This window comes from Sarcophilus harrisii, chromosome 3 (genome assembly GCF_902635505.1).
Source record: "Sarcophilus harrisii chromosome 3, mSarHar1.11, whole genome shotgun sequence".
NCBI lineage: Eukaryota > Metazoa > Chordata > Mammalia > Dasyuromorphia > Dasyuridae > Sarcophilus > Sarcophilus harrisii.
This window is the reverse complement of record NC_045428.1, coordinates 77,524,394-77,544,103: the sequence shown is the minus strand read 5'-3', so window position 1 is coordinate 77,544,103 and position 19,710 is coordinate 77,524,394. Positions and strand designations below refer to the sequence as shown.

Below are 19,710 nucleotides of genomic sequence, written 5' to 3'. Positions count from 1 at the left end.
ATCTGGTGGCTTTGGTGAAAATCCTGTGATGTTTCTCACTCATCCCTTCCCATCTGAATGACAAACAAAGATCAAGGGGAGATATTTGATTCATTAGTCATTTGTAGGACACTTTGTACTTCTCCCTTCTCTCTCAAAAGAGATCAGTGGGCGGGTTACCTCATTCTTCCACCATCTTCTGTAAACTTTCTGTCTGGGGTGGGACCGACTAGGTTTTTTTTTGTTGTTTTTAATTACATCTAGCAAATTAAACAGACTCCTTGTCTTTGAAGCTCTCCTCCAGGCCCTTCATTTCAATCTATGAAGTTAACCGCAGTGAGTTGTCCTTACCCATGTTAACTCACAGAGTAGATTTTATGTTTTTTTAAAAATGTTTTTTAAGGGAAAACCCCCCCAACAGTTTTTGTCTAGAAAACATCTTTAGCCCCTCAATCATCACAGGACTCTGTCCATGGGGTTTTCTTGGCAAAGCTACTGGAATAGTTTACTCTCTCATCCTCCAGTGGCAAAGAGAGATTAAGGGACTTGTCTAAGGCGACATAGTTAGGAAGTTTTTGAGGCTAGATTTGAACTTCCTGATTTCAAACCTAATACTCTATCCCCTGTGCCACCTAGCTTCCCTATTAAATAACAAACTAATATAAAACAATGAAAGAATTAAAAGCATTTTGATGATTTTTAAAAGTTGTGTGATAGAAATAACAGAAATCGTCATCAAAAATCAAAAAATCATCAAAAATCATGTCATGCCATTAAAATGAAGTCTTAAGGGAATTAATTTATTTGAGAACATGTCATAAGCAGTATAAAACCCTGATGCAACTCAACCAAGGAAAGGTCATACCCGCACATCCCAACATCTGGACAAGACTGAAATCTCAGAGAAGTAATAGCTCCCTGTCTGCCCCACTCATCTTCCCCAGCAGAAGTTTTAAACAGATGGATGAACTGTGGAATTTTGGAATTTCATGAGAATCCTCTGAGAGTGGAGAGTCTGGGCTAAAATGCAGTTCAGCCCCAAATGTTAAGGTTTTAGGTGCATTTCCTGCATCAGATGAGCATATAATGAATATTTTAAGTATATTACTTATTAATTTTAGGTATATTTTTAAAGTATATTACTTATTATTTTTCTGTTTTGTCTCTCCTCCATTAGAATGTGAGTTCCTTGAGAGCAGGAGCTGTATTAATTTTCTATTTCTATCCCCAACATAGCAAACACTTGGTAATTTGTTCACTTACATGTGACCACCACAATGCTCAATTCAGCAATGCAGCCAAGTGATTAAATTTTTGGAGTCCCAGTATCTATGAATTGGGGGAAGCAGACCTCAGACATCATCCTGTCTAATCCACACCTGACCCAGAATTTCTTCCATGACTTATCCTCCAAGCAATCAACCTTCTTCAGAGAATTCTAGCGAAAGGAATTCCGACCCTTAGTAAGGCAGCCATTTTTGGATGACACTGATTATTAAAAAAATTTTTCCTTATATCCTAAACCTGCCTCTCTCCAGCTTCCACCCTTTATTCACAGCTGTGCCTTCTGGAGACAAGCTAAACAAATCTAATTGCTCTTCACTGTGTAAAGAGCTTCGTGCAAGGCACAAGGGGAGATAAAAAAAAGTTTAGATAATATATATCCCTGCTCTCTTGAGAATAACATTGCAACACAAAAAAATTTATATAGATAATATATATTATATATGGTTATATAATATATATTACCTATTTAATGTTATATTTTATAATTATATAACATAATTGTATGATAGATTACATATATACATAAATAAATAAAATGATGCAGAAAAATCAACCAATAGTAAGGTATACATTACCTATTTAATGTTATATGATTATATAACACATAATTATATATTATACATATATAAATAAATAAATAAAATGATGCAGAAAAATCAGTCAATAGTAAGGCATTAAATGCCTACCAAGTGCCAGACATAGATTTCCTCAAGAGGATAGATTTCTTTTCCCAGAAAATATTCTAAAAGATTATCAGGATCTTTGCTAGGGCCAAATGAAAGTAAATGGGTTAGAAAGAAGATTCGCTGGCTCTTTTCTCTTTTATAATTTAAAAAAATTAATTAGTTTATTTTACATGCATTTTTAATGTGTCCTCTCTCCCAACTCTGCCTACTCATTGAACAATAAAGAAAAACCCTTCATTATAAACATGTATAGTCCTGCACGGTACATTACCACATTAGCCAGATCCCCAAAATGTACCTCTCTCTGCATGTTAAATTCATTACTCCAGGGCTTGAGGTGAGTAGCATGTTTCATCTTTGGTCTTCTGGACATTGGTCCTCTTCTCCTGCTGACATCTGCTATACCCTGAGAACGTCAGGGAAAACTAAAAGAGGGTTGAGGTTCCATATGTCCCAATCTTTGGTTAGGGAAGAAAAAACTGAATTGAATTCATTTCCACTCATTAGTTATCCCCCATTCTGATCCAGATTTAGATAATCATGCTAATTCCACATCTGTGATCCCTGATTGTTCATTTCCTCTATCCTTTCCTTGCTAAGAAACTAGGGTGACAGATTTTTTGGTTTGTTTTGTTTTGGTCCAGATTTGTAATTTCTTCAGTGTAGGAAATATCTGGTATTGAAATTCTCTTTACCACCGCCCTTTAGCAACTTATATACAATTTATGGTCTGAGAATTGCTTAGAGGCACAGAGACATTAAGTGACTTGTCTGTTGTCACACAGTTAATATGTATCACAGGTTGGGCGTGTTGTTTTAGAGTTCAAGGCTGGCTCTCTACTACATCTTATTGCCTCTCTGGTTGACTGAACTAACGAAGCCCAATGTCAGCCATGCCGGTGTCATTGACCCAAGGGATGGCTCCCAGAGTCTTAAGGGCCTCCAAATCCTCTACATAGCCATTTAGAAGTCCAGTGAGAATGGCATTTTTTTTTTTTAATGTAGAACTACAATTAATCTGGAAAAAAATGCATTTTACTGAGAATTTGAAGGAGTTTAAGTAGGAGGTAGTAATAAGGGGCAAGTAAACATTTATGACTGTTTTCTGGCTTGATAGAAAATTGGGTTGTTGCTATTGTCTGGTCAGGTGCTTTGGATGTGGAGTTAATCCCTATTGATTCATTACTGTCATTTTTCTCTGACTGGGAAGCCACATCCTCATTAGAGTATGTCCCTCAAAGGCCATGAGAGCCAAATTCCAAATCAGATGAAAATATCTCCCCCAGAGGATGCTGTTATGGGGAGCCTTCCTCTGAGTCATCTTCAGGCCTTTTCCTTCTTGTACTTTATTTTCTGAGTCTACAAAGGAAAATAAAAAAAAAAAGCATCAGAGACTTATCAGGCAGTTCATATTCTTAGTAACCTGAATAAATGAGTTGACTCCATTTTGTTGAGAGTTTCAGGCTGGCTATCTGAAGTCAACTTTTCTCAGTTTCTGAATTTCCAATAGGCCCACAAAAATTCTTTATCTGCTACAGTGATATCATTATTGAAAGGCATAAAAATTCCCCCAGATGTGTGGGAATTGAGGAAAAGGGAAAAGGTGAAAGGGTAAAAGAGAGGCAAGAAGAGGAAAATGAGAAATGTAGCTTGATGTTATTCATTCAGTCATGAAATATTCATTAAGTGCCTTCTATATACAGTGGGCTGTGCTAATCACTGGAATTTTCTGTTATATTGTCTGGGTTCAGGAACCTTTATCAGTGGCTTTGATATCAGTAGGTCAGGGTATATATGGAGAAGTACTCCACTATTCCAGAACTGCAGGTGCTTCTGATTGTCTGTGACTTACAAAAAGGATTCCTTTTACTTTGGAAAGAGAAGACACTCTCTGTCCAGAGGAGCTGGCAAATTACATTGATAAGGCAAGAAAGTTAGGCTCTCTCGAACAGATTATTTAAGGAAGGTCTGTTTTTCTTCCACTACTGATGAATGTATTAGGACGTCAACTTCCTAAGGAAAAAATTGATCTGGCAAAATGCACACATTTGCTAAAGCATAATTATTATAGGGAGGCTATTGGGTGATTCAGATCTGAGCCTAAAAGCATTAGTAACCCAAATCTTTGTGCATGTGTTCAGTTAAGAACTTTGACCAAATCCCAGGAGCCTATGTAAATGGGAGCCCCCCAGGAGCAATGCTCCGTGCTGTCCTGGGTCACACCAAAGTATCAGGCACATTCTTGAACCACTACTTTGTGTCTTGGGACTCAGAACTAGCCCCAGAATGCAGATGGGTACAGAGTGATTTTCCTGAAGTCAAAGATAAACTATATTCATCAGTGGAGATCATTTCTGGTTTGAGCAATCTCAGAGGGGGCACAGAGATATTCTGAACCAGATTCTCTTCTGATGGAACTTTCCAGGAGAAACAATCAATAACCCTACTTAACATTAGTCCAAGCTGACCAGTCTTCCCCCGAGGTTCCATTGGGCGCATCCAATAATTTGGTGCATCGTTGGCCATCGAAATTTTGCTCTGCCAGCTTCATTGCTGTTTAGTAGCTTTTCCAAGAATCAGTTTTTCTCTGTGCATGGGCGTGCATGTGCGTGTGTGTGTATGTGTGTAACTTTCCTGCTGTTTTCCTGCTCTCTCACAACTTCTATTGCAACTCACTATTAAAACCCTACCTCCAATTAAAAAACTAAAGATGTATGAGTCACTGCCTGACAACTGCAGTTGTCCTGTATGGACAAGACTGGGCTGATTTTCATGGGCACAGCAGAGTTGGCAAGGCAGGGTGGAATTTGCCTTTAAGTCTAGCCAGGCTAATTAATAAACCGTTGGAGAATATTTACACGCCAGGCCAGAATTGGTATTTCCACCCCAATCGCTCTTTCATAACTCATAACTCGGCAGTCAATTTGGCACCACTTTTTGTACTTGCCTGTGTTCTTGAAAGTATGTCTGTCTGTCTGTCTCTCTCTTTTTTGTAAATTAATTTTTTACTAGTGTGCATGCTTCCCACCTAGCAACACTCTTCTATGTCTCTCCACCAGGAGGCACCCTCCTACCAGGGACCGAGCCCACAGTGGACACGGTGTCAGTGCAGCCCATCCCAGCCTACTGGTATTACGTTATAGCCGCAGGAGGTGCCGTTCTGGTGCTGGTCTCCGTCGCTTTGGCCCTGGTGCTCCACTACCACCGGTTCCGCTTTGCGGCCAAGAAGACCGATCACTCCATCACCTACAAAACCTCCCAGTACACCAACGGGGCCCCTCTGACAGTGGAGCCCACCCTAACCATAAAACTAGAGCAAGACCACAGCTCGCAGTGTTGAGAGTGGATCAGTCCAGAGGAGGAGAACAAAACCCAAAACAAAACATACATACACAAAAAACAAACAAACAAACAAATGAAAAGACTTCAAATGCGTTGCCTCGATTTTGCACTTTTTCCTCTTCGCCTAGTCTCTGCGTGGACTTCTAGACATCTCTTTCCAATATCCTTAAACCCCACTCCATTTTCTACCCTGTGCTCTTGGATCCCATCTCACTCATTCTCCCTATGTTGGGGTTCATTGGATTTCTCCTTTGTTTGTTTGGCTACTGTTGTCAAGCAAAAATAATGATAATGCTGCATTGTGGATTATGAGAAAAGCTATGTACCCTCCTTCCCTTAATCCTCTCACACCCTGATGTAGCCCACCCATCCACCCACCCACCCAGAGACTGATTCCTTAATTTTTGTTTTTTAGCCTATCCCTTGTACCTCCCCTCAGTGGGCAGTCTGCCAAGAAACTTGATGGGAAAGCCTAGAAATGTGTGCATGTGTGTGTGCGTGTGTGTGTGTACATATATGTGTATATGAGTGTGTGTATGACTATCTTATCTATGTACAAAACATGGTGTGTGTGAGAGACTGAGTCAATGTGTGTATCGAGTGAGGGCCCCCTTTCAGCTCTTTCTTCTTTTACTTCTCCTGGGGGTTCTCTCTCACAAGAAAATAATATGCTAGTTTGTTTACTTGGGGGAAGAAATGGAAGCTTTTTGTTGCCTTATCCAGCACTGGATGTGTTTCTGTTGGCTGTCATTATCATCTCTGGGTACCTAACAAAATAGAGAGGGCATAAGACAATGGCACATGGCCTAATGACCTTCCTGACCCGAGAGAAAGGCCCATTTGTGGCCCTTTCACAGGGGATACGTGGAAGTGTCTTGGAATGATGAGTTAATGCAGAGCCATTGGGTGCTAAAAGAACCTGCCCTGTTGCCACCCTTGAAGTGAGTCTGTTTGAGTTGCCTTATAAAAGAAAAGCTTGTAATGAATGTGTAGCTTTTATTAGTTAAAACCAGCCTTGGAGTAAGTCATAAAAAAACAAATCTGAGATGGGTGTTGAAAATGCAGCTGTTAAATTAGAGCGAGGAGCAAGAAGAAAGGGTTGGAATATGTACCTTCAGTCTGCTCACCTGGGGAAGGGAGTTGATTGAGTCCTGTGGAAGGACAGGGAAATAAAAGACGAGAGTCCTCTCCATTATCTTGGTATTATATTGAAATTTTAGTGACATGTATTAATACTCAGATTTGTGTTCTCATTGATCAAAAGTTTCCTTTAATTATGCAGAATATGGCCTGCCGAAGCCTGTCCATCTCGTATGATTCATATCCTCCCAAAAGTTCATTCAGAGGAGATTCACCCCAAATGCCAGAGGCTTTCCTTGCTTTCTCCTTAAATATCAGCAGGGTACCAGTGGAGTATTCTGGCTGTCTCCCTCTTAGGCCATCCACCTGACTTAAAACATTTTAGAAAGTATCCTTTTTAAGCATTTATCAATGTGCTACTTCTTAAAGCACTAAGTAGCACCTGGCAAATAGACCTGAGTTTGCTACATCTTAGAGTAGCAAGTGTGGTGAATGCAATTCTACTATTGCCCCTTAAAGCCATGTGAAGACCTAGCTGAGAGAAATCACTCAAATATGAGTAATGAAATGGAATCTATATCCAAGTTAAGATGGGTTTTTTTTTTTTCTGTTTTAATGTCTCTGTTTATCTTGTCATGTAGCCCTTGAATTATTTGTCACCAGGGGAAGCAATGGATGACTCTACCAGTAGGATAATTTGTGGTCACCATCTCCTGTGTAGGGGAATAGAGACATTCGACTCAAAGATGTCTCCTTAGCCTCTGGGTAGCTACTAGTGCGCAGTACTAATGAATGTTTGGATGCTTGGGAGAGAGAGAGAGATTCAGCATTTCTTCAGAATACCCCGGCCTGCCTCTAGCCAGAAAAGTGATTCTTTAGGATTAAGTGTCTTTCATCCTCTGGAAAGAAAGATGCTTCCCTCTTCTTTCCTGCATTCCAGAAAGCAGCCCTGGCTGTACTTTAAGCATTCCTTTTCCAATTTTCTCTACTCAGTAAAGGAAAAAATAGACTAGTTGAGCAGAAGGTGTCTTGAGATCTCAGAGGTTTTTTTTCCCCTCTCAAATGTCCTGATAGGAAATAGAGATGAGGTGGGCAGCTACATAAGATGTGATGTAGAGGACCCTGTTGTGATGTCCGTGTTAGCAGTAGATCAGAAGGAATTTGGTCCCATTGAAGCTTCTCTTTCTGTCAGTGAATAGTTTGGGCCGATTTTGTTTCATGAAGATGTTAGATGCTTCTGTAGGTGCCCTAAGAAGATGATGAGTTAGGAAACACTACCCAGAAAATCCAGCCAGTGTAGTGGTTGGCTGACTTTTCATATACCCTCAGAGATTTTCCCTTCTTTAAAAGAAGATGACAGCAACTTTGTGAACTTTCTGCATCTTTATCAGATGCTCCATGTGGGAAAAAATATATCGTCTTTATGCACATGTCAAGGTAGAGTCTATGGGATTGCTCTAGTCTTTGTGAATTCCCATGATGTACTTCAACTGGGGATGTCACATCTCTCTCTCTCTCTCTCTCTCTCTCTCTCTCTCTCTCTCTCTCTCTCTCTCTCTCTGTCTCTCTGTCTCTTTGTCTCTGTCTCTCTCTTTTTCTGCTTTTCTCTTTGTGTATATCTCTGATTCTATCACCCCTTTCTGTGTCTCTGTCTCTCTCCATTTCTTTGTCTCTGTTTCTGTCTCTCCTCTAATTCTCTGTCTCTATCTCTGTCATTTTCTGACTCTCTCTGTCTCTATCTCTGTCTTTGTCTTTCTCTGTGTATCTGTGTGTCTGTGTGTCTGTCTGTCTCTCCCTCTCTATGTCTCTCTTCTGTCTCTGTTTCTGTCTATCTGTCTCTCTCCATTTTGCTTTCTCTGTCTCTGTTTGTCTCTCTTTGTTTCTGTCTCTATATCTTGTCTCTGTGTGTGTGTGTCTCTGTGTCCGTTTCTCTCTTCTCTATGTCTCTCTCCTCTCACCCCCATCTGTCTCTCTTTCTTTCTCCCTCCCTCCTTCCTATCCCCCTCCCTCTTTTCCTTCTTAGTATTTTCCCTATCTTCCTAGTAATTTTCAGGTACTGTGCAAAAAGGCAGGTTACTCTGAAGATATTAAAAATATGCCACAACCTGCTGCTTTCAGGAGTGAAATTATGATTCTCAATTCAAGTGGGGGTGGGGCGGGATGGGGCAGGTTAGGAAAGCTAACCTGCTTTACAGGTGATAAGGTACATGCATGTCGTAGCCCAGTTGCGTCAGGATTGAGAGAGATATGAGAGCAACTGACAGAATGCCACAAATCAGGCTTGTGAAGATTTTCCCACATGGAGGTCCCTTGTCAGTATCTCCTGCTCTTAAACATTAGCAAGACGGAAACTTTTGTCTCTGAGGTGAAGTTCCCTTCCTTGTCATTATATTAGCAAGTGCTATCATATAGTCTTTGTCCTAGGGCAAAAAAAAAAAAAATCCATATGGTTCCCTTGCTAAAACATGATGCTGGAAGTGAGGTGAAACCTAGTCTTTGCCATGCACGCGCCCCACCCCGGCATTTTTCTTTAAAACCAGAATTGGGCAGGAAAACAACCAGTAACATTTCAGAGGTTGCTACAGATACCCTCTCTTTAAAACGAAACTGACGGACAAACAAAACTAATATCTCAAATTACCAAAGACAAACCGAGAAAAGATCACTTAGAGATTTTTACTCCCAATTCTTATTCTCTAGAACTGTGACATCCCCTTGCATTGCCCAGTTGCCTGTGCGTGAAAATAATTTGTGGACATTGGAAATTATTTGAAAATGTATTGTGTGGAATGTAATAAAATGATGATATTTTTTATACAAACATCTGGGTTTTTTCTTCCTTGCCTATGAGAACAAAGTCAGAGTGGGGACTTTGAACAAATTGATGCTTCTAAAGTTAATGTATTACTTGCTAAGCTACAGGGCATTTCTGTGGGAGGTAGGTGGGTTTACTCCTCAGGGCTGAATGCCAACTTTTCATTCTTTATTTTTATAACTCCTTGTTAGGAATTTCATCCAATCTATGCAACTGGGCCAATTTTTATGATTGGTGTGGGATTTTGCAAAAGTTGCTAAGTGCTAAATTGCTAAATGTGATTCTACAAAATTTCTCTTGATAGCAAAACCCTAGAGATGGCTGGTATCATTTCATAGGTCCCCATAGGAGATGGGATGGCAAAGCTGAGTCATATTCTCAGGTCTGCAAAGATAGAGAATTAACTCTGGAAAAGAAAGTTCTTATTTAACCCTCTCTTGACACATGAGCATTATGTCTCATCCATAATATGGTCCTACAATGTATGGTTGATGGCAAATGTACAAATCCACTTTTCTAAGCAAAAGATCCCCGTTTGCAAGGGGGATAACTTCAATCTGAGATGTCTGAAGCCCAAAGAGCTTCTGGGTTGCATTTTCAAATATTTAAAGTGGCTGCTAATAAGAGCAACAGTCTCCCTATTGAATTAAGGATCCAATAAACAAAAGGGTTCTTAACCTTGTTTTTGAAAATATTTTAAGATTATATTCTTTTTTCTTTTTCACTTAATAATAGTTTATGTTTTCCAATTACATGTAAAGATAAGTTTCAACATTCATTTTTGTAAGCTTCTGAATTCCAATTTTTTTCTTAACTCCTCCCACCCCAAGACAGCAAGCAATCCAGTATATACATGTACAATCATAAAACTTATATTTTTACGAAATTGATTTTCTTTGTATTTTATTTTATGTATTTAAAACTATTCTGAGATAAGAGTCTAAGGCTTTGACAGGTTACCAAAAGCATCTACCACACAAAAAGGATTAAGAATTAAGAACTTTCATAAGGTCTTTAATGAATGAATAGTAGTTAAGTCAGTTTTTCAATGACTGGATTCACCCAGCCTTCCTCTTTGGCACTTGGAGGTTCTGGTCATCTTAACTGTAGTTTATGTAACATAAGAGGTAGAGCAAGTCCCTATTGTGAGAAAAGATAAACTCAGCTGACAGAGTTCAAGGAGGAGAGGGAGCAGTAGTATTTGACTAGGAGCTCTCATTTATGAAAGGTAATGAGATTTTTTTTTTTTAATCTAGCAGTTGCTCTTTAGGATTCAAGGATTTAAGGCATTGTTCTTGAATATTTAGGTACTCTATGCAGATAAGAAGTAGCTTGAGAACAATATTTCTGCCAGCACGTGTGGGGTGTGTGCTCGCTTTCTCTCTCTCTCTCTCTCTCTCTCTCTCTCTCTCTCTCTCTCTCTCTCTCTCTCTCTTTCTTTCTCTGTCGGTCTTTGTCTCTTTCTTTCTCTCAATCTAACCCTTGCTTTAGAACACTAGTTCTTATGGGACCCATAAACTTGTTTTGAGAGCCATATTTCAGGATAACTGGTTTCCTTTGCAATTCTATTTTATTTGATGCATTTAGAAAAATTATTTTGAGAAGCGATCCATAAGTTTGTCAGAAGGACCAATGACACAAAGAAAGTTAATAACTCTTGTTTTAGAGATAAGTTTTTATGGAATATTCCTATTTGGATTTTGGAACTGACTTTTTGAAATTCTTTTCTGAAAGTCATGTAAATAAAAAGCCATCATAAGCAAGTACATAGATATAAATTTAATATGTGTACCTATTACACATGCAACTTTAAAATATTTATGCACTCACAACCCTTATGTGGCAATATAGAATCACTGCATAGGACTGGGAAGAACTTTGGGGATTTCTGGTTCATAATACTCATTTTATAGGTTGAAGAGATGGAGTCTTATAGAAGATAACTTATTCAAGATTGTAGAGCTAATATTTTGCAAAGATGGAACTTGAATACAAATCTGACTTCTGGTCAGGTACTCTCTCTGCTGTATTGTACTGCTCAGCATTATTCATGTGAGATCTTAGTAAAAGACTATTGGCTGCTTGCATGTCTAGATATCCTAGACTTAATATCCTAAACATTAATATCAACATGTATGATGTATATATTATCTATGTCACATATAAACAAATAAGTGTGGTTATGCATATTACATATATAATTGTATACAATAAAATTGTATATACATATTTAGCATATATATGTGTGTGTTTATACACACATATATACATACATGCATATATATACACACATACACATACAACCATATATATGTATACACATGCACACATTGTGGAGAGGACTCTTCTTCAGGCACAGGTTGAATAAAATCATCTTTGGGGTCTGTTCTAGCTCTTGAGTTCGTGTCCTCAGCAGAAAATAAAGATAATTCTATACTTTGTACTTCAGTAGTCCAGGTTAACCAGTTTTTAATCAAAATACTTTGCTTTTAGTAAAACTCTCTGTAGCTATTAGTTAATGATAATGTTCAGCTTTTCATGAGTATATTTGAATTTTGTTTGGATTTTACAGACTCAGGCTCAATCGACCCTTTTCTTTACTGACCTGTGGTCGAGTTTGAAGATCTGTAACTTGAATTTGTTCATTATTCTTTGTCCCTTAGATGTTAGCTGGATAAGCTCCCCTTCTTTGGTATAATGTCACTACCACAAAAGGACAAAAGGCCTTCAGCCCTGTGGGAATAAACCCAGAGTGCAGCACTGTTGTAGGTAAAGCATTCTACAATGTGGTTTTTTAAATTCTGCCAAAGTGTAAATATTATAGTCAGAGTTTCCAAGTATTATAAATCTTAAGCCACAAGTCTCAGAATAGCCTTTTTCTGGCCTTTCCTAGTTCTTTATAGAGTTACACAAGAATTGAGACACTGCTTGTTTTTAAACCTGTTCAGATATTGAGGCTACAGGAAATACACCCACTCTAAGTGGTGCCATATTTGTTTTCTTGCCCTTTCTCATTGACACTAGGGTTGTTTCACACAAATGCAGACTGGCCTCCCTGTGCCTTGGGGTGAAAAAGCCTGCATTTTAAGTGTTGATTTGTAGGGTTTGTGCCATGGTACAAGCCCAAATAGAGCTAAAGATCAGTGGCTGCATATTTTCCCTTTAATTGTGCAGATACTAGAGTTCCCCCAGCTGTAATTTGCCTTTCATCCACTCCAACAACTATCCAAAGAAAATAGAACATGAATCTAGTGAGGGGAGAGGAAGGGGAGGAGGGCAGGAAGGTGAAGGAAGGGCTAGCTAAAAGAACCTGCTTTAAGTCAATAAACTGAAAGCAAAGAATAATTTGAGATTTAATTAAGCCTTACATATAGTCTGAACCCAGGAACATATATAAATGGGTGGCTAAGATCCGTAGACCACACTGTATTTAATAGCTTATGAGTAAATCAGCATCTGCTGCCAGAAAAATTATAAGCCTATTGGCCATATGAAAGGGACTCATTTTGAGCTCATTTAAACATTGAAGACGTGTAAGTTTTAGAAAATTTCAAAGAGTGTAACTTAACAGAACAGCAAAGATTCGAGGCTCTGATCTGGCATCAAAACTGGAAAAGAAATCACAAACAATGGCAGAAAAATCCAAGTTCAAATCTGGACTGAGATACTTACTAGCTATGTGATACCAGCAAGGAACTTGGTGTGCCTGAGTTTCCTCATCTGTAAAATGGGGGATAATAAGAGCACCTACCTCCCCAGGTTATTGTGAGGATCAAATGAGATATTTGTAAAGCACTAAAAACAACCCCTGGTACATAGTGAGGTACTATATAAATGCTTGTTTAACAAGTCTTCCCCTGACGATCCTATGAGGTTATTGGATGAGGGTGGGGAATGTTTTAGAGCTGTGATATCAATAGTAAAGTGAATTCTAGTTGTGGAAAACCATTGTCCACCAGTGTAGATCAATAACTCATCTTCAATTTATAGTCATGGAGAGTTCCCTTTTGGCAGATAGAGGTTAATTGACTTGCCCAGGATCCCAGAACCAATATGGCTCAGAGGTAGGACTTTGAATCCAGACTTTCAGGCCTTTGACTATAGTTCCAAACTGCCTCTCCAGTAGGGTAGCTTGCAGCAGTATTATTATCTCTATTTTACAAGGGAAACCCTTGAGCCCTGATAGGTACAGTCTCAGGGCAGCTATTCTGACAATCTCCCTTCATACCCATTGCTCTTCCACTGAAGTATGTTGCTTTTCCACCTAGCTCATTAGGGCAGCCAAAGAATGAGCTCCTGTCTAGTATGTGGTAGTGTCTCCTGTAAAATGACTATTTATTCCCTTTTTTTACACCTATTGAACCCCAAATGCTAATACCACTGAAATAAAGCCAAAGGAAGCCAGACCAAACACAACCTAGTAAACACAGTAAAAGGATCCTGAGTGTTTTAACCACTTGCAATGCTAGAAAGAGGATTGGAATTGGGGGGGGGGGGAGGGAAATGCCTTGGGTGGTTTCAGTGCCTTTTTAATGAACTTCTTTTGTGGAAGCTTCCCTGACTTTCTTCAGGGCTCAGCTAAAATCTTACCTTTTATAAGAAGACTTGGTACTAGTACCTTCTCTCTACTTCAAAGTATTTGGATGTATCTTGTTTATACATAGTTGTTTGGGTATTGTCCACCCCATTAGATTTTAATCTTCTTGAGAGCAGGAATTGTTTTTGTCTTTTTTTATATCCGAAATGCTTAGCATAGTTCCTGACAAAAGAAATCCTTGTTGGCTTGACTAACAAAGTAGATTCATCTCTAAATTAAAGTAGGCTCCCCAAATCACAGAATGTTAGAATTTCAAATAACTTTTAAAATGATGTAGTCTAATCCTCTGATTTCACAGAAATTAGACTGAAGATCAGACATGAAATGATTCCCCCAGATTGTTGAGGGGAGACATACAGAGGTACCTAACTGTACATGGATAGGTATATTTAATAAGCCACCTGTCCAGTTAGAAACTTAGAGAGAGAGAGCGGTGACTGGACAGTGGGACTGGGGTCACGTACTGTCTATTTCTTCCCTGCTACAATGGTTTGGTCAAACCACAGCAATTTTGTGACTCTCCCTCTGAAAAAGGAGGTTTGTATAGAATATTATCCTGAAGGGAGCATTATTAATGGAGAGTATCTCCCAAGGTCTTTCCTTCTATGAGCATTTGGTAAACATTAACTAAATCCATGGGTTAGGAAGCTGATAAATTAAAACTCTAGTTCTCTCTAGTCTTCCCCATTACAGCCCAACAGGTAGTCCTGTTCCCAAGTCTAGGAGACAGGGTCCTATTCCCCATGATTAATGACTTTCCTTGGTTTCTTCAAAGAGTGACTGTGCTGTTTTCCTGCATTATTTATTTATGTTCTCTACTAAAAAATTCATGTAAAAAACATTCTTTAAGGTCAGTGAGATGTGGTATGCCGCAGCTTTAAATATTCAAGTGAGCCACAGGTGGACCCACATACTGAGTGAGTGCCTGAGCTTGTGGCCTTCAGATCACCCACACTGGCCCTAGAAAGGTCTGGCCTTCTGGATGAAAGAAGGTCACCTGACAGAAAGGCTTCAGACTGTGTGTTTACTTTCTGGTGAGCTGTTGCTCATACCAGACAATTCTGATATACACAGCAACATGGGGCTTGAACAAGAAACATCATTTATTCTATCCCTGGTCTCTGTTATGCCTTAAGACTAAGGGAGAACTCCAAAACATGTCTTTTTCTGTAATTTATGGCCTTCTCTATAACCAAACATGTAGATTATGACCTTTCTCTGGCCTTCCAAGAATCATAATCCAAGATCAGCAGGCACCTTAGAGCAGAGATGCCAGAAACTCAACTGACCCATGCTCAGCCTGAAGCAGATTAAGGGAATTGGGTAATTGAGAATTATTTAACAAAATAAATGAAAATACAACATGGCATAGAAAACGTGGATATGTAGTTTTCTAAGTCAACACAAGGCCCACAGAGATCTTTATGTAGAACTTAGTGATTCCCATTTCTGCTTTAAATCTGACTACCTTAAAAGTCCATCCAGTTCAACCCCTTTATTTTATAGATGGAGAAATTGAGATCCAGAGAGCTTAAGTACCTGACCATCATCACCTCGGTAAAGAGTGGCAGAGGCAAAATTCAAATGCAGAATTTCTGACACCATATTCAGAACTCTTTATATTCCAATGATAGCATCCTAGAGTTTGAAAGCCTGAAGGTAGTTTAGGGACAATTTAGGCCAGTCTTCTCTTTTAACAGTAGAAATCTGAGGTTTAGAGGTTGTCAATTACTTGCCCGAGGTCACCTTCTGGTAAGAGAAACAGGATGTAAGCGCAGTGCATCTGATTCCAGGTTCAGTGTTTTTGCCTTAGACTGAGGTACAAGCTGCTTCTTTCCCTGAATTGCTAATACTACATAAATGGCCTTAGAAATCAAGCCATGGGATTAGAGCTATAGATTGTGGAGAGTCAGTCAATGTAGAAAGCTATCTTTGCTTTCCCCCCTTCCTGTGCTGAAATAGATTGCAATTCAACATATCATTTCCTATTAACTCATGTCCCTAAAGTAAGGATCAAAAGGGTTCCAAAGGGGACCCAAAATGATGCAATGGGATGTTTTAGCTGTCAGCAAGTAGTTTCATCAACTAAAGTAGAAATCATTAAAATGGCCATTGGGATGCAGCTCATTCAACCTGTTAGGGTACAACCAGTCCCAATGATAATGAGGAGGCAGAAGGGAAAGGGAGCAAGGCAGCTGCTTCTTTCCAAGGATTATTTCAGCTTCCTGCTACTTTCTGAGTCTTTTTTTTCAAGGGGTACTGGAGTAGGAAGTTAGTATGTCTGTGCAAAAATCTTTTGTCCCTCTTTTCTTAATCACTGTGGATGGACTGGTAGAAGAATAGAATAGGGAGAGGGAAGATGTGTTGGCTTTCTCATCCCTCCTTTTATAATGAGTCCTTTGGGGGAAGGAGGCTGCCTAGGAAGAACAAGGAAGGAAGGATCTTATTAGGTACTTTACAAATATTATCTTGTTTGATGCTTACTACAATTCTGGGAGGTATATGTAATCCCCATGAGAAAACTGAGGAAAATAGAAGCTAAGTGATTTGCCTAGAATCACACAGCTAGTAAGTATCTGAGGCTGGATTTGAAGTCAGGTCATTCTGCACTCCCCATCCAGCCCTTTACCCACTGGGCCAACTGGGTGACTCAAGGACTAGTTTGGAAGAGCCAGAAGAGTTCTTAAAGATATGCCCGTGATGCCCTATCTTTGTGCCTTCCTTTTTTTCAACTAGCATTTATTGAGCAACTACTATATGGCAGATGTTGTGCTAGCCCTAGAGAAACAAAGACAAAAATGAAACAGTTCCTGCTCTCAAGGAGCTTACTTTCATCATTAAGTCTTGACTGTGTATTTGGGGTGGAGGATTAGGGTTCTTGGGTACTGACTTGTACACATAGCTAAGATTCTGCAAAATGTGCTAAACTACAGTAAGGCTAGAAATGAAGCAGAAATAGAAGTGAAAGAGTTTGTACCTTTAGATTGCATGAGCCAAAGAAGATTGTGGGAGGTAATAAAAACACCCCTTCCTATACGGCTCCCCTTTAGGCCTCCTCCATTTCTCATTCCCTACCTCCTGGATCAGTTGCATAGTTGCCCCCACTCCCACCATCACCACCAGTGCCATACACCACAGATTGACTCCATTTTGGATAGAGTCCAATGTTCATTTGGCCACTTGGGATGGAAGATGATCAGGGAAATGAGGGATAAAACCCTTTGTTCCTATAATCACTCATTTGATACAAAGTGAGAGCCTGGGGAAGAGCTCACACCTGCACCAGTTCTATCTACCTATAATAACATGTTTAAACAGGCAGACTCTCATTCAGTTGTAACCTGCGGTATCCATCAACAATGCCTGACACTAGCTAACAGCAACTTCTGGGAAAGTCTGGTCCATGCTTTTAATATGTATGCATCTATATATAGATAAAATATGAACATATTCACACACAACTGCATATGTGGAAGGAGAGAGGGAATATTCTTTCTCTCCTTTATATTTGAAGACCATTGTTATTTGACTAGCAAACAGCAATTTATGGGAAAGTCTGGTCCATGCTTTTAATATATATGCATCTATATAGATAAAATATACATAAGAAAGTATTCACATAAATTGCATATGTGGAAGGGGAGAGGAAATATTCATGCTCTCCTTTATATTTGAAGACTATTGTTATTTAAGACTGAAAAGACCAATGCAGGGCCTGCCTCCAGGCCAGCCCTGGACAGAACCTTGAAAGTTAGTCTCTGGTTTGGCAATTGTCAATGCTGTAAAGTTACCCATACATATAACCTGTAAATAAAAGGCTATTAAAAAAAAAAAAAAAAAAAAAAAAGAAAGTTAGTCTCTGGTTCAGAGTCCTAGAATGTCTGAGGTCAAAAGAAGCATAGAGACCATAGAATAACAGATTTTCTGAATATGTGAAAGAGGTTCTGCATTTGAATTCTGCCTTTGCCACTCTCTATCTAGATGATGATGGGGTATTTAATCTTTCTCAATCTCAGCTATAAAATAAAGGGGATGAACTAAATGGACTTCTAAGGCAGTGGTGTCAGATTTAAAGAGCTGGAAGGGACCTAAGAGTAATTCTAAAATCACTACTAAAACTTGATATGACCATATCACAGATGAAAAAATGGAAGCCCTAGTGATGGAGCATCTTGCTCAAAGGGACACAGATCATTAGCAGCAGAACCCACTAATGGATCTGGGCCTCTTTACTATTGACCTAATCTGTTTGGTCACTACATCACACCCACTACCCACTTATCCACCCGGAAACCGGACCTACTCAGCTGGAGCACCTTGCTCACATAGTATTCCTTTCTCTTCTTCCCCCCAAACTTTTGCCTTCTACAGGAATAGATCAAAGATAACACTTAAATAAGGAAGGGATGCAACTGCCTAATGGCAAAGTGGCTATAAGTCCTCTTCTTTTCATAGCCCTTAGCTATTTGTTTCATTTCCCTCTTTTAGAATGGAAGCTTCTTAAGGGAAAAGACATCTCATTTCTATTACCAGAACCTAGCAAAAGGTCTGACACATTGTAGGTGCTTAGTAAAATGATTGTTTATTCATTTGTTTGTTCATTCATGAGGATGTCTCCTTTTTGCAAAGAGAGTTAAAGAAACTTGTAGTCACTCCTACCAATATTACTCAACCTCATCCTTAGTAGGTGTCCTTATAGCCAACAATTTGTCCATTTTGCAATCTTTATTATATATAGTTGGTCACAAGGTTGCCCTTGTGTATAGGACCTGGAGTCAGGAAGACTCATCTTTCTAAGTTCAAATCTGGTCTCAGACACTTGTGAGCTATGGTCATTTAAACCTGTTTGACTCAGTTTCCTTATCTGTAAGATGAACTGGAGAAGGAAATGGCAAACCACTTTAGTATCTTTGACTTACAAAGAGTCAGACACGACTGAACAATAATAACAAAAGAGATGTTCCATCCTTTCTTTTTGGTCTATTTTCCAATTAAATTCACCAAGCAACGTATTCACAGTCTACCATTTGCAAAGCAATGACACATAATGGCCAGAGGACCTGCCTTAATGTCATAAAGGCCTGAATTTAAGGCCTGTACTAGTTATGTAACTAGTTATTTAACCTCCCTTATGGCCCTAGAGAATTTGTTAAGCCTATAAATTGCAGAATAGCCACTGATGGGCATTGAAAGATTAAATTTTCTCATGTGCCATTACCTGCAAGAGTGAAATAACCAATCTGGACAAAGACATGGTATGAAGGGGGCACAGCTGGGAAAACAAAGACAAAGACAAAAATGAAAAACAATTTTCACCTTACATTCTACTGTTTACATAGATAAGTATATACAAAATAATTTTTGAAGGAACAAAACACACCTGGAGCCTCAGGAAAAGCTTTGTATAGGAGGGTGGTACTCATGTAAAGTCTCCAAGAAAACTAAATGTTCTAAGTGGTAAATGGAGGTAAGAAGGAAGTGCCTTCTGCGTTCATTGGGCACCCTCTGCTACAGTAACTTTCTTTCAAGATTTTCTCGCATTTTTCTCTCTTTTTTTTTTTTTTTTTTTTTTTTGGCTATGAATATCAAGCCCTTTCACAGGTTTTTCTTATTTATTCAACTAGAAACAACATGAAATAATGGCTGAAAAACTAAAACAAACTTTCTTAATAATCTCAAACCAAGTTCAAACCCTTTCTCCCCTTCTTCTCCCCATCCTAAAAGGCATTTGAAAAATTCCAAATAGAGATTTTCTTTTTCATGACCTTGCGTTGTTTTGGCTGGAACCCAGGTGATAAAAACCCATGATAAAGGGTCTTCTGGTGGTGTTTCTAAAATCAGGCCAAACACAGCTAGAGTTAAATAGCTCCCAAGGTGGCCTTACTTTCTACCAGAGGAGATTTGGCAAAGTGGAGATAAACATA

The 19,710-nt window shown here is 39.1% G+C and overlaps 1 protein-coding gene across 4 annotated transcripts in view; it reads left to right on the top strand.

The window, feature by feature from the left end:
• Positions 1–19,710, top strand: part of NRP2 (neuropilin 2) — a 147,954-nt gene that overhangs the window by 112,518 nt on the left and 15,726 nt on the right. For 2 of the 4 annotated variants that reach the window (XM_023500682.2, XM_023500683.2), the window contains exon 16: positions 5,012–7,452. The exons of the other annotated variants lie outside the window; for them this stretch is intronic. In XM_023500682.2, the coding sequence (XP_023356450.1) occupies positions 5,012–5,292 (281 nt within the window). In that variant the 3' untranslated portion in view covers positions 5,293–7,452. Of the gene's footprint in view, positions 1–5,011; positions 7,453–19,710 lie in introns of those variants that run through there. 4 annotated transcript variants of the gene reach the window in all.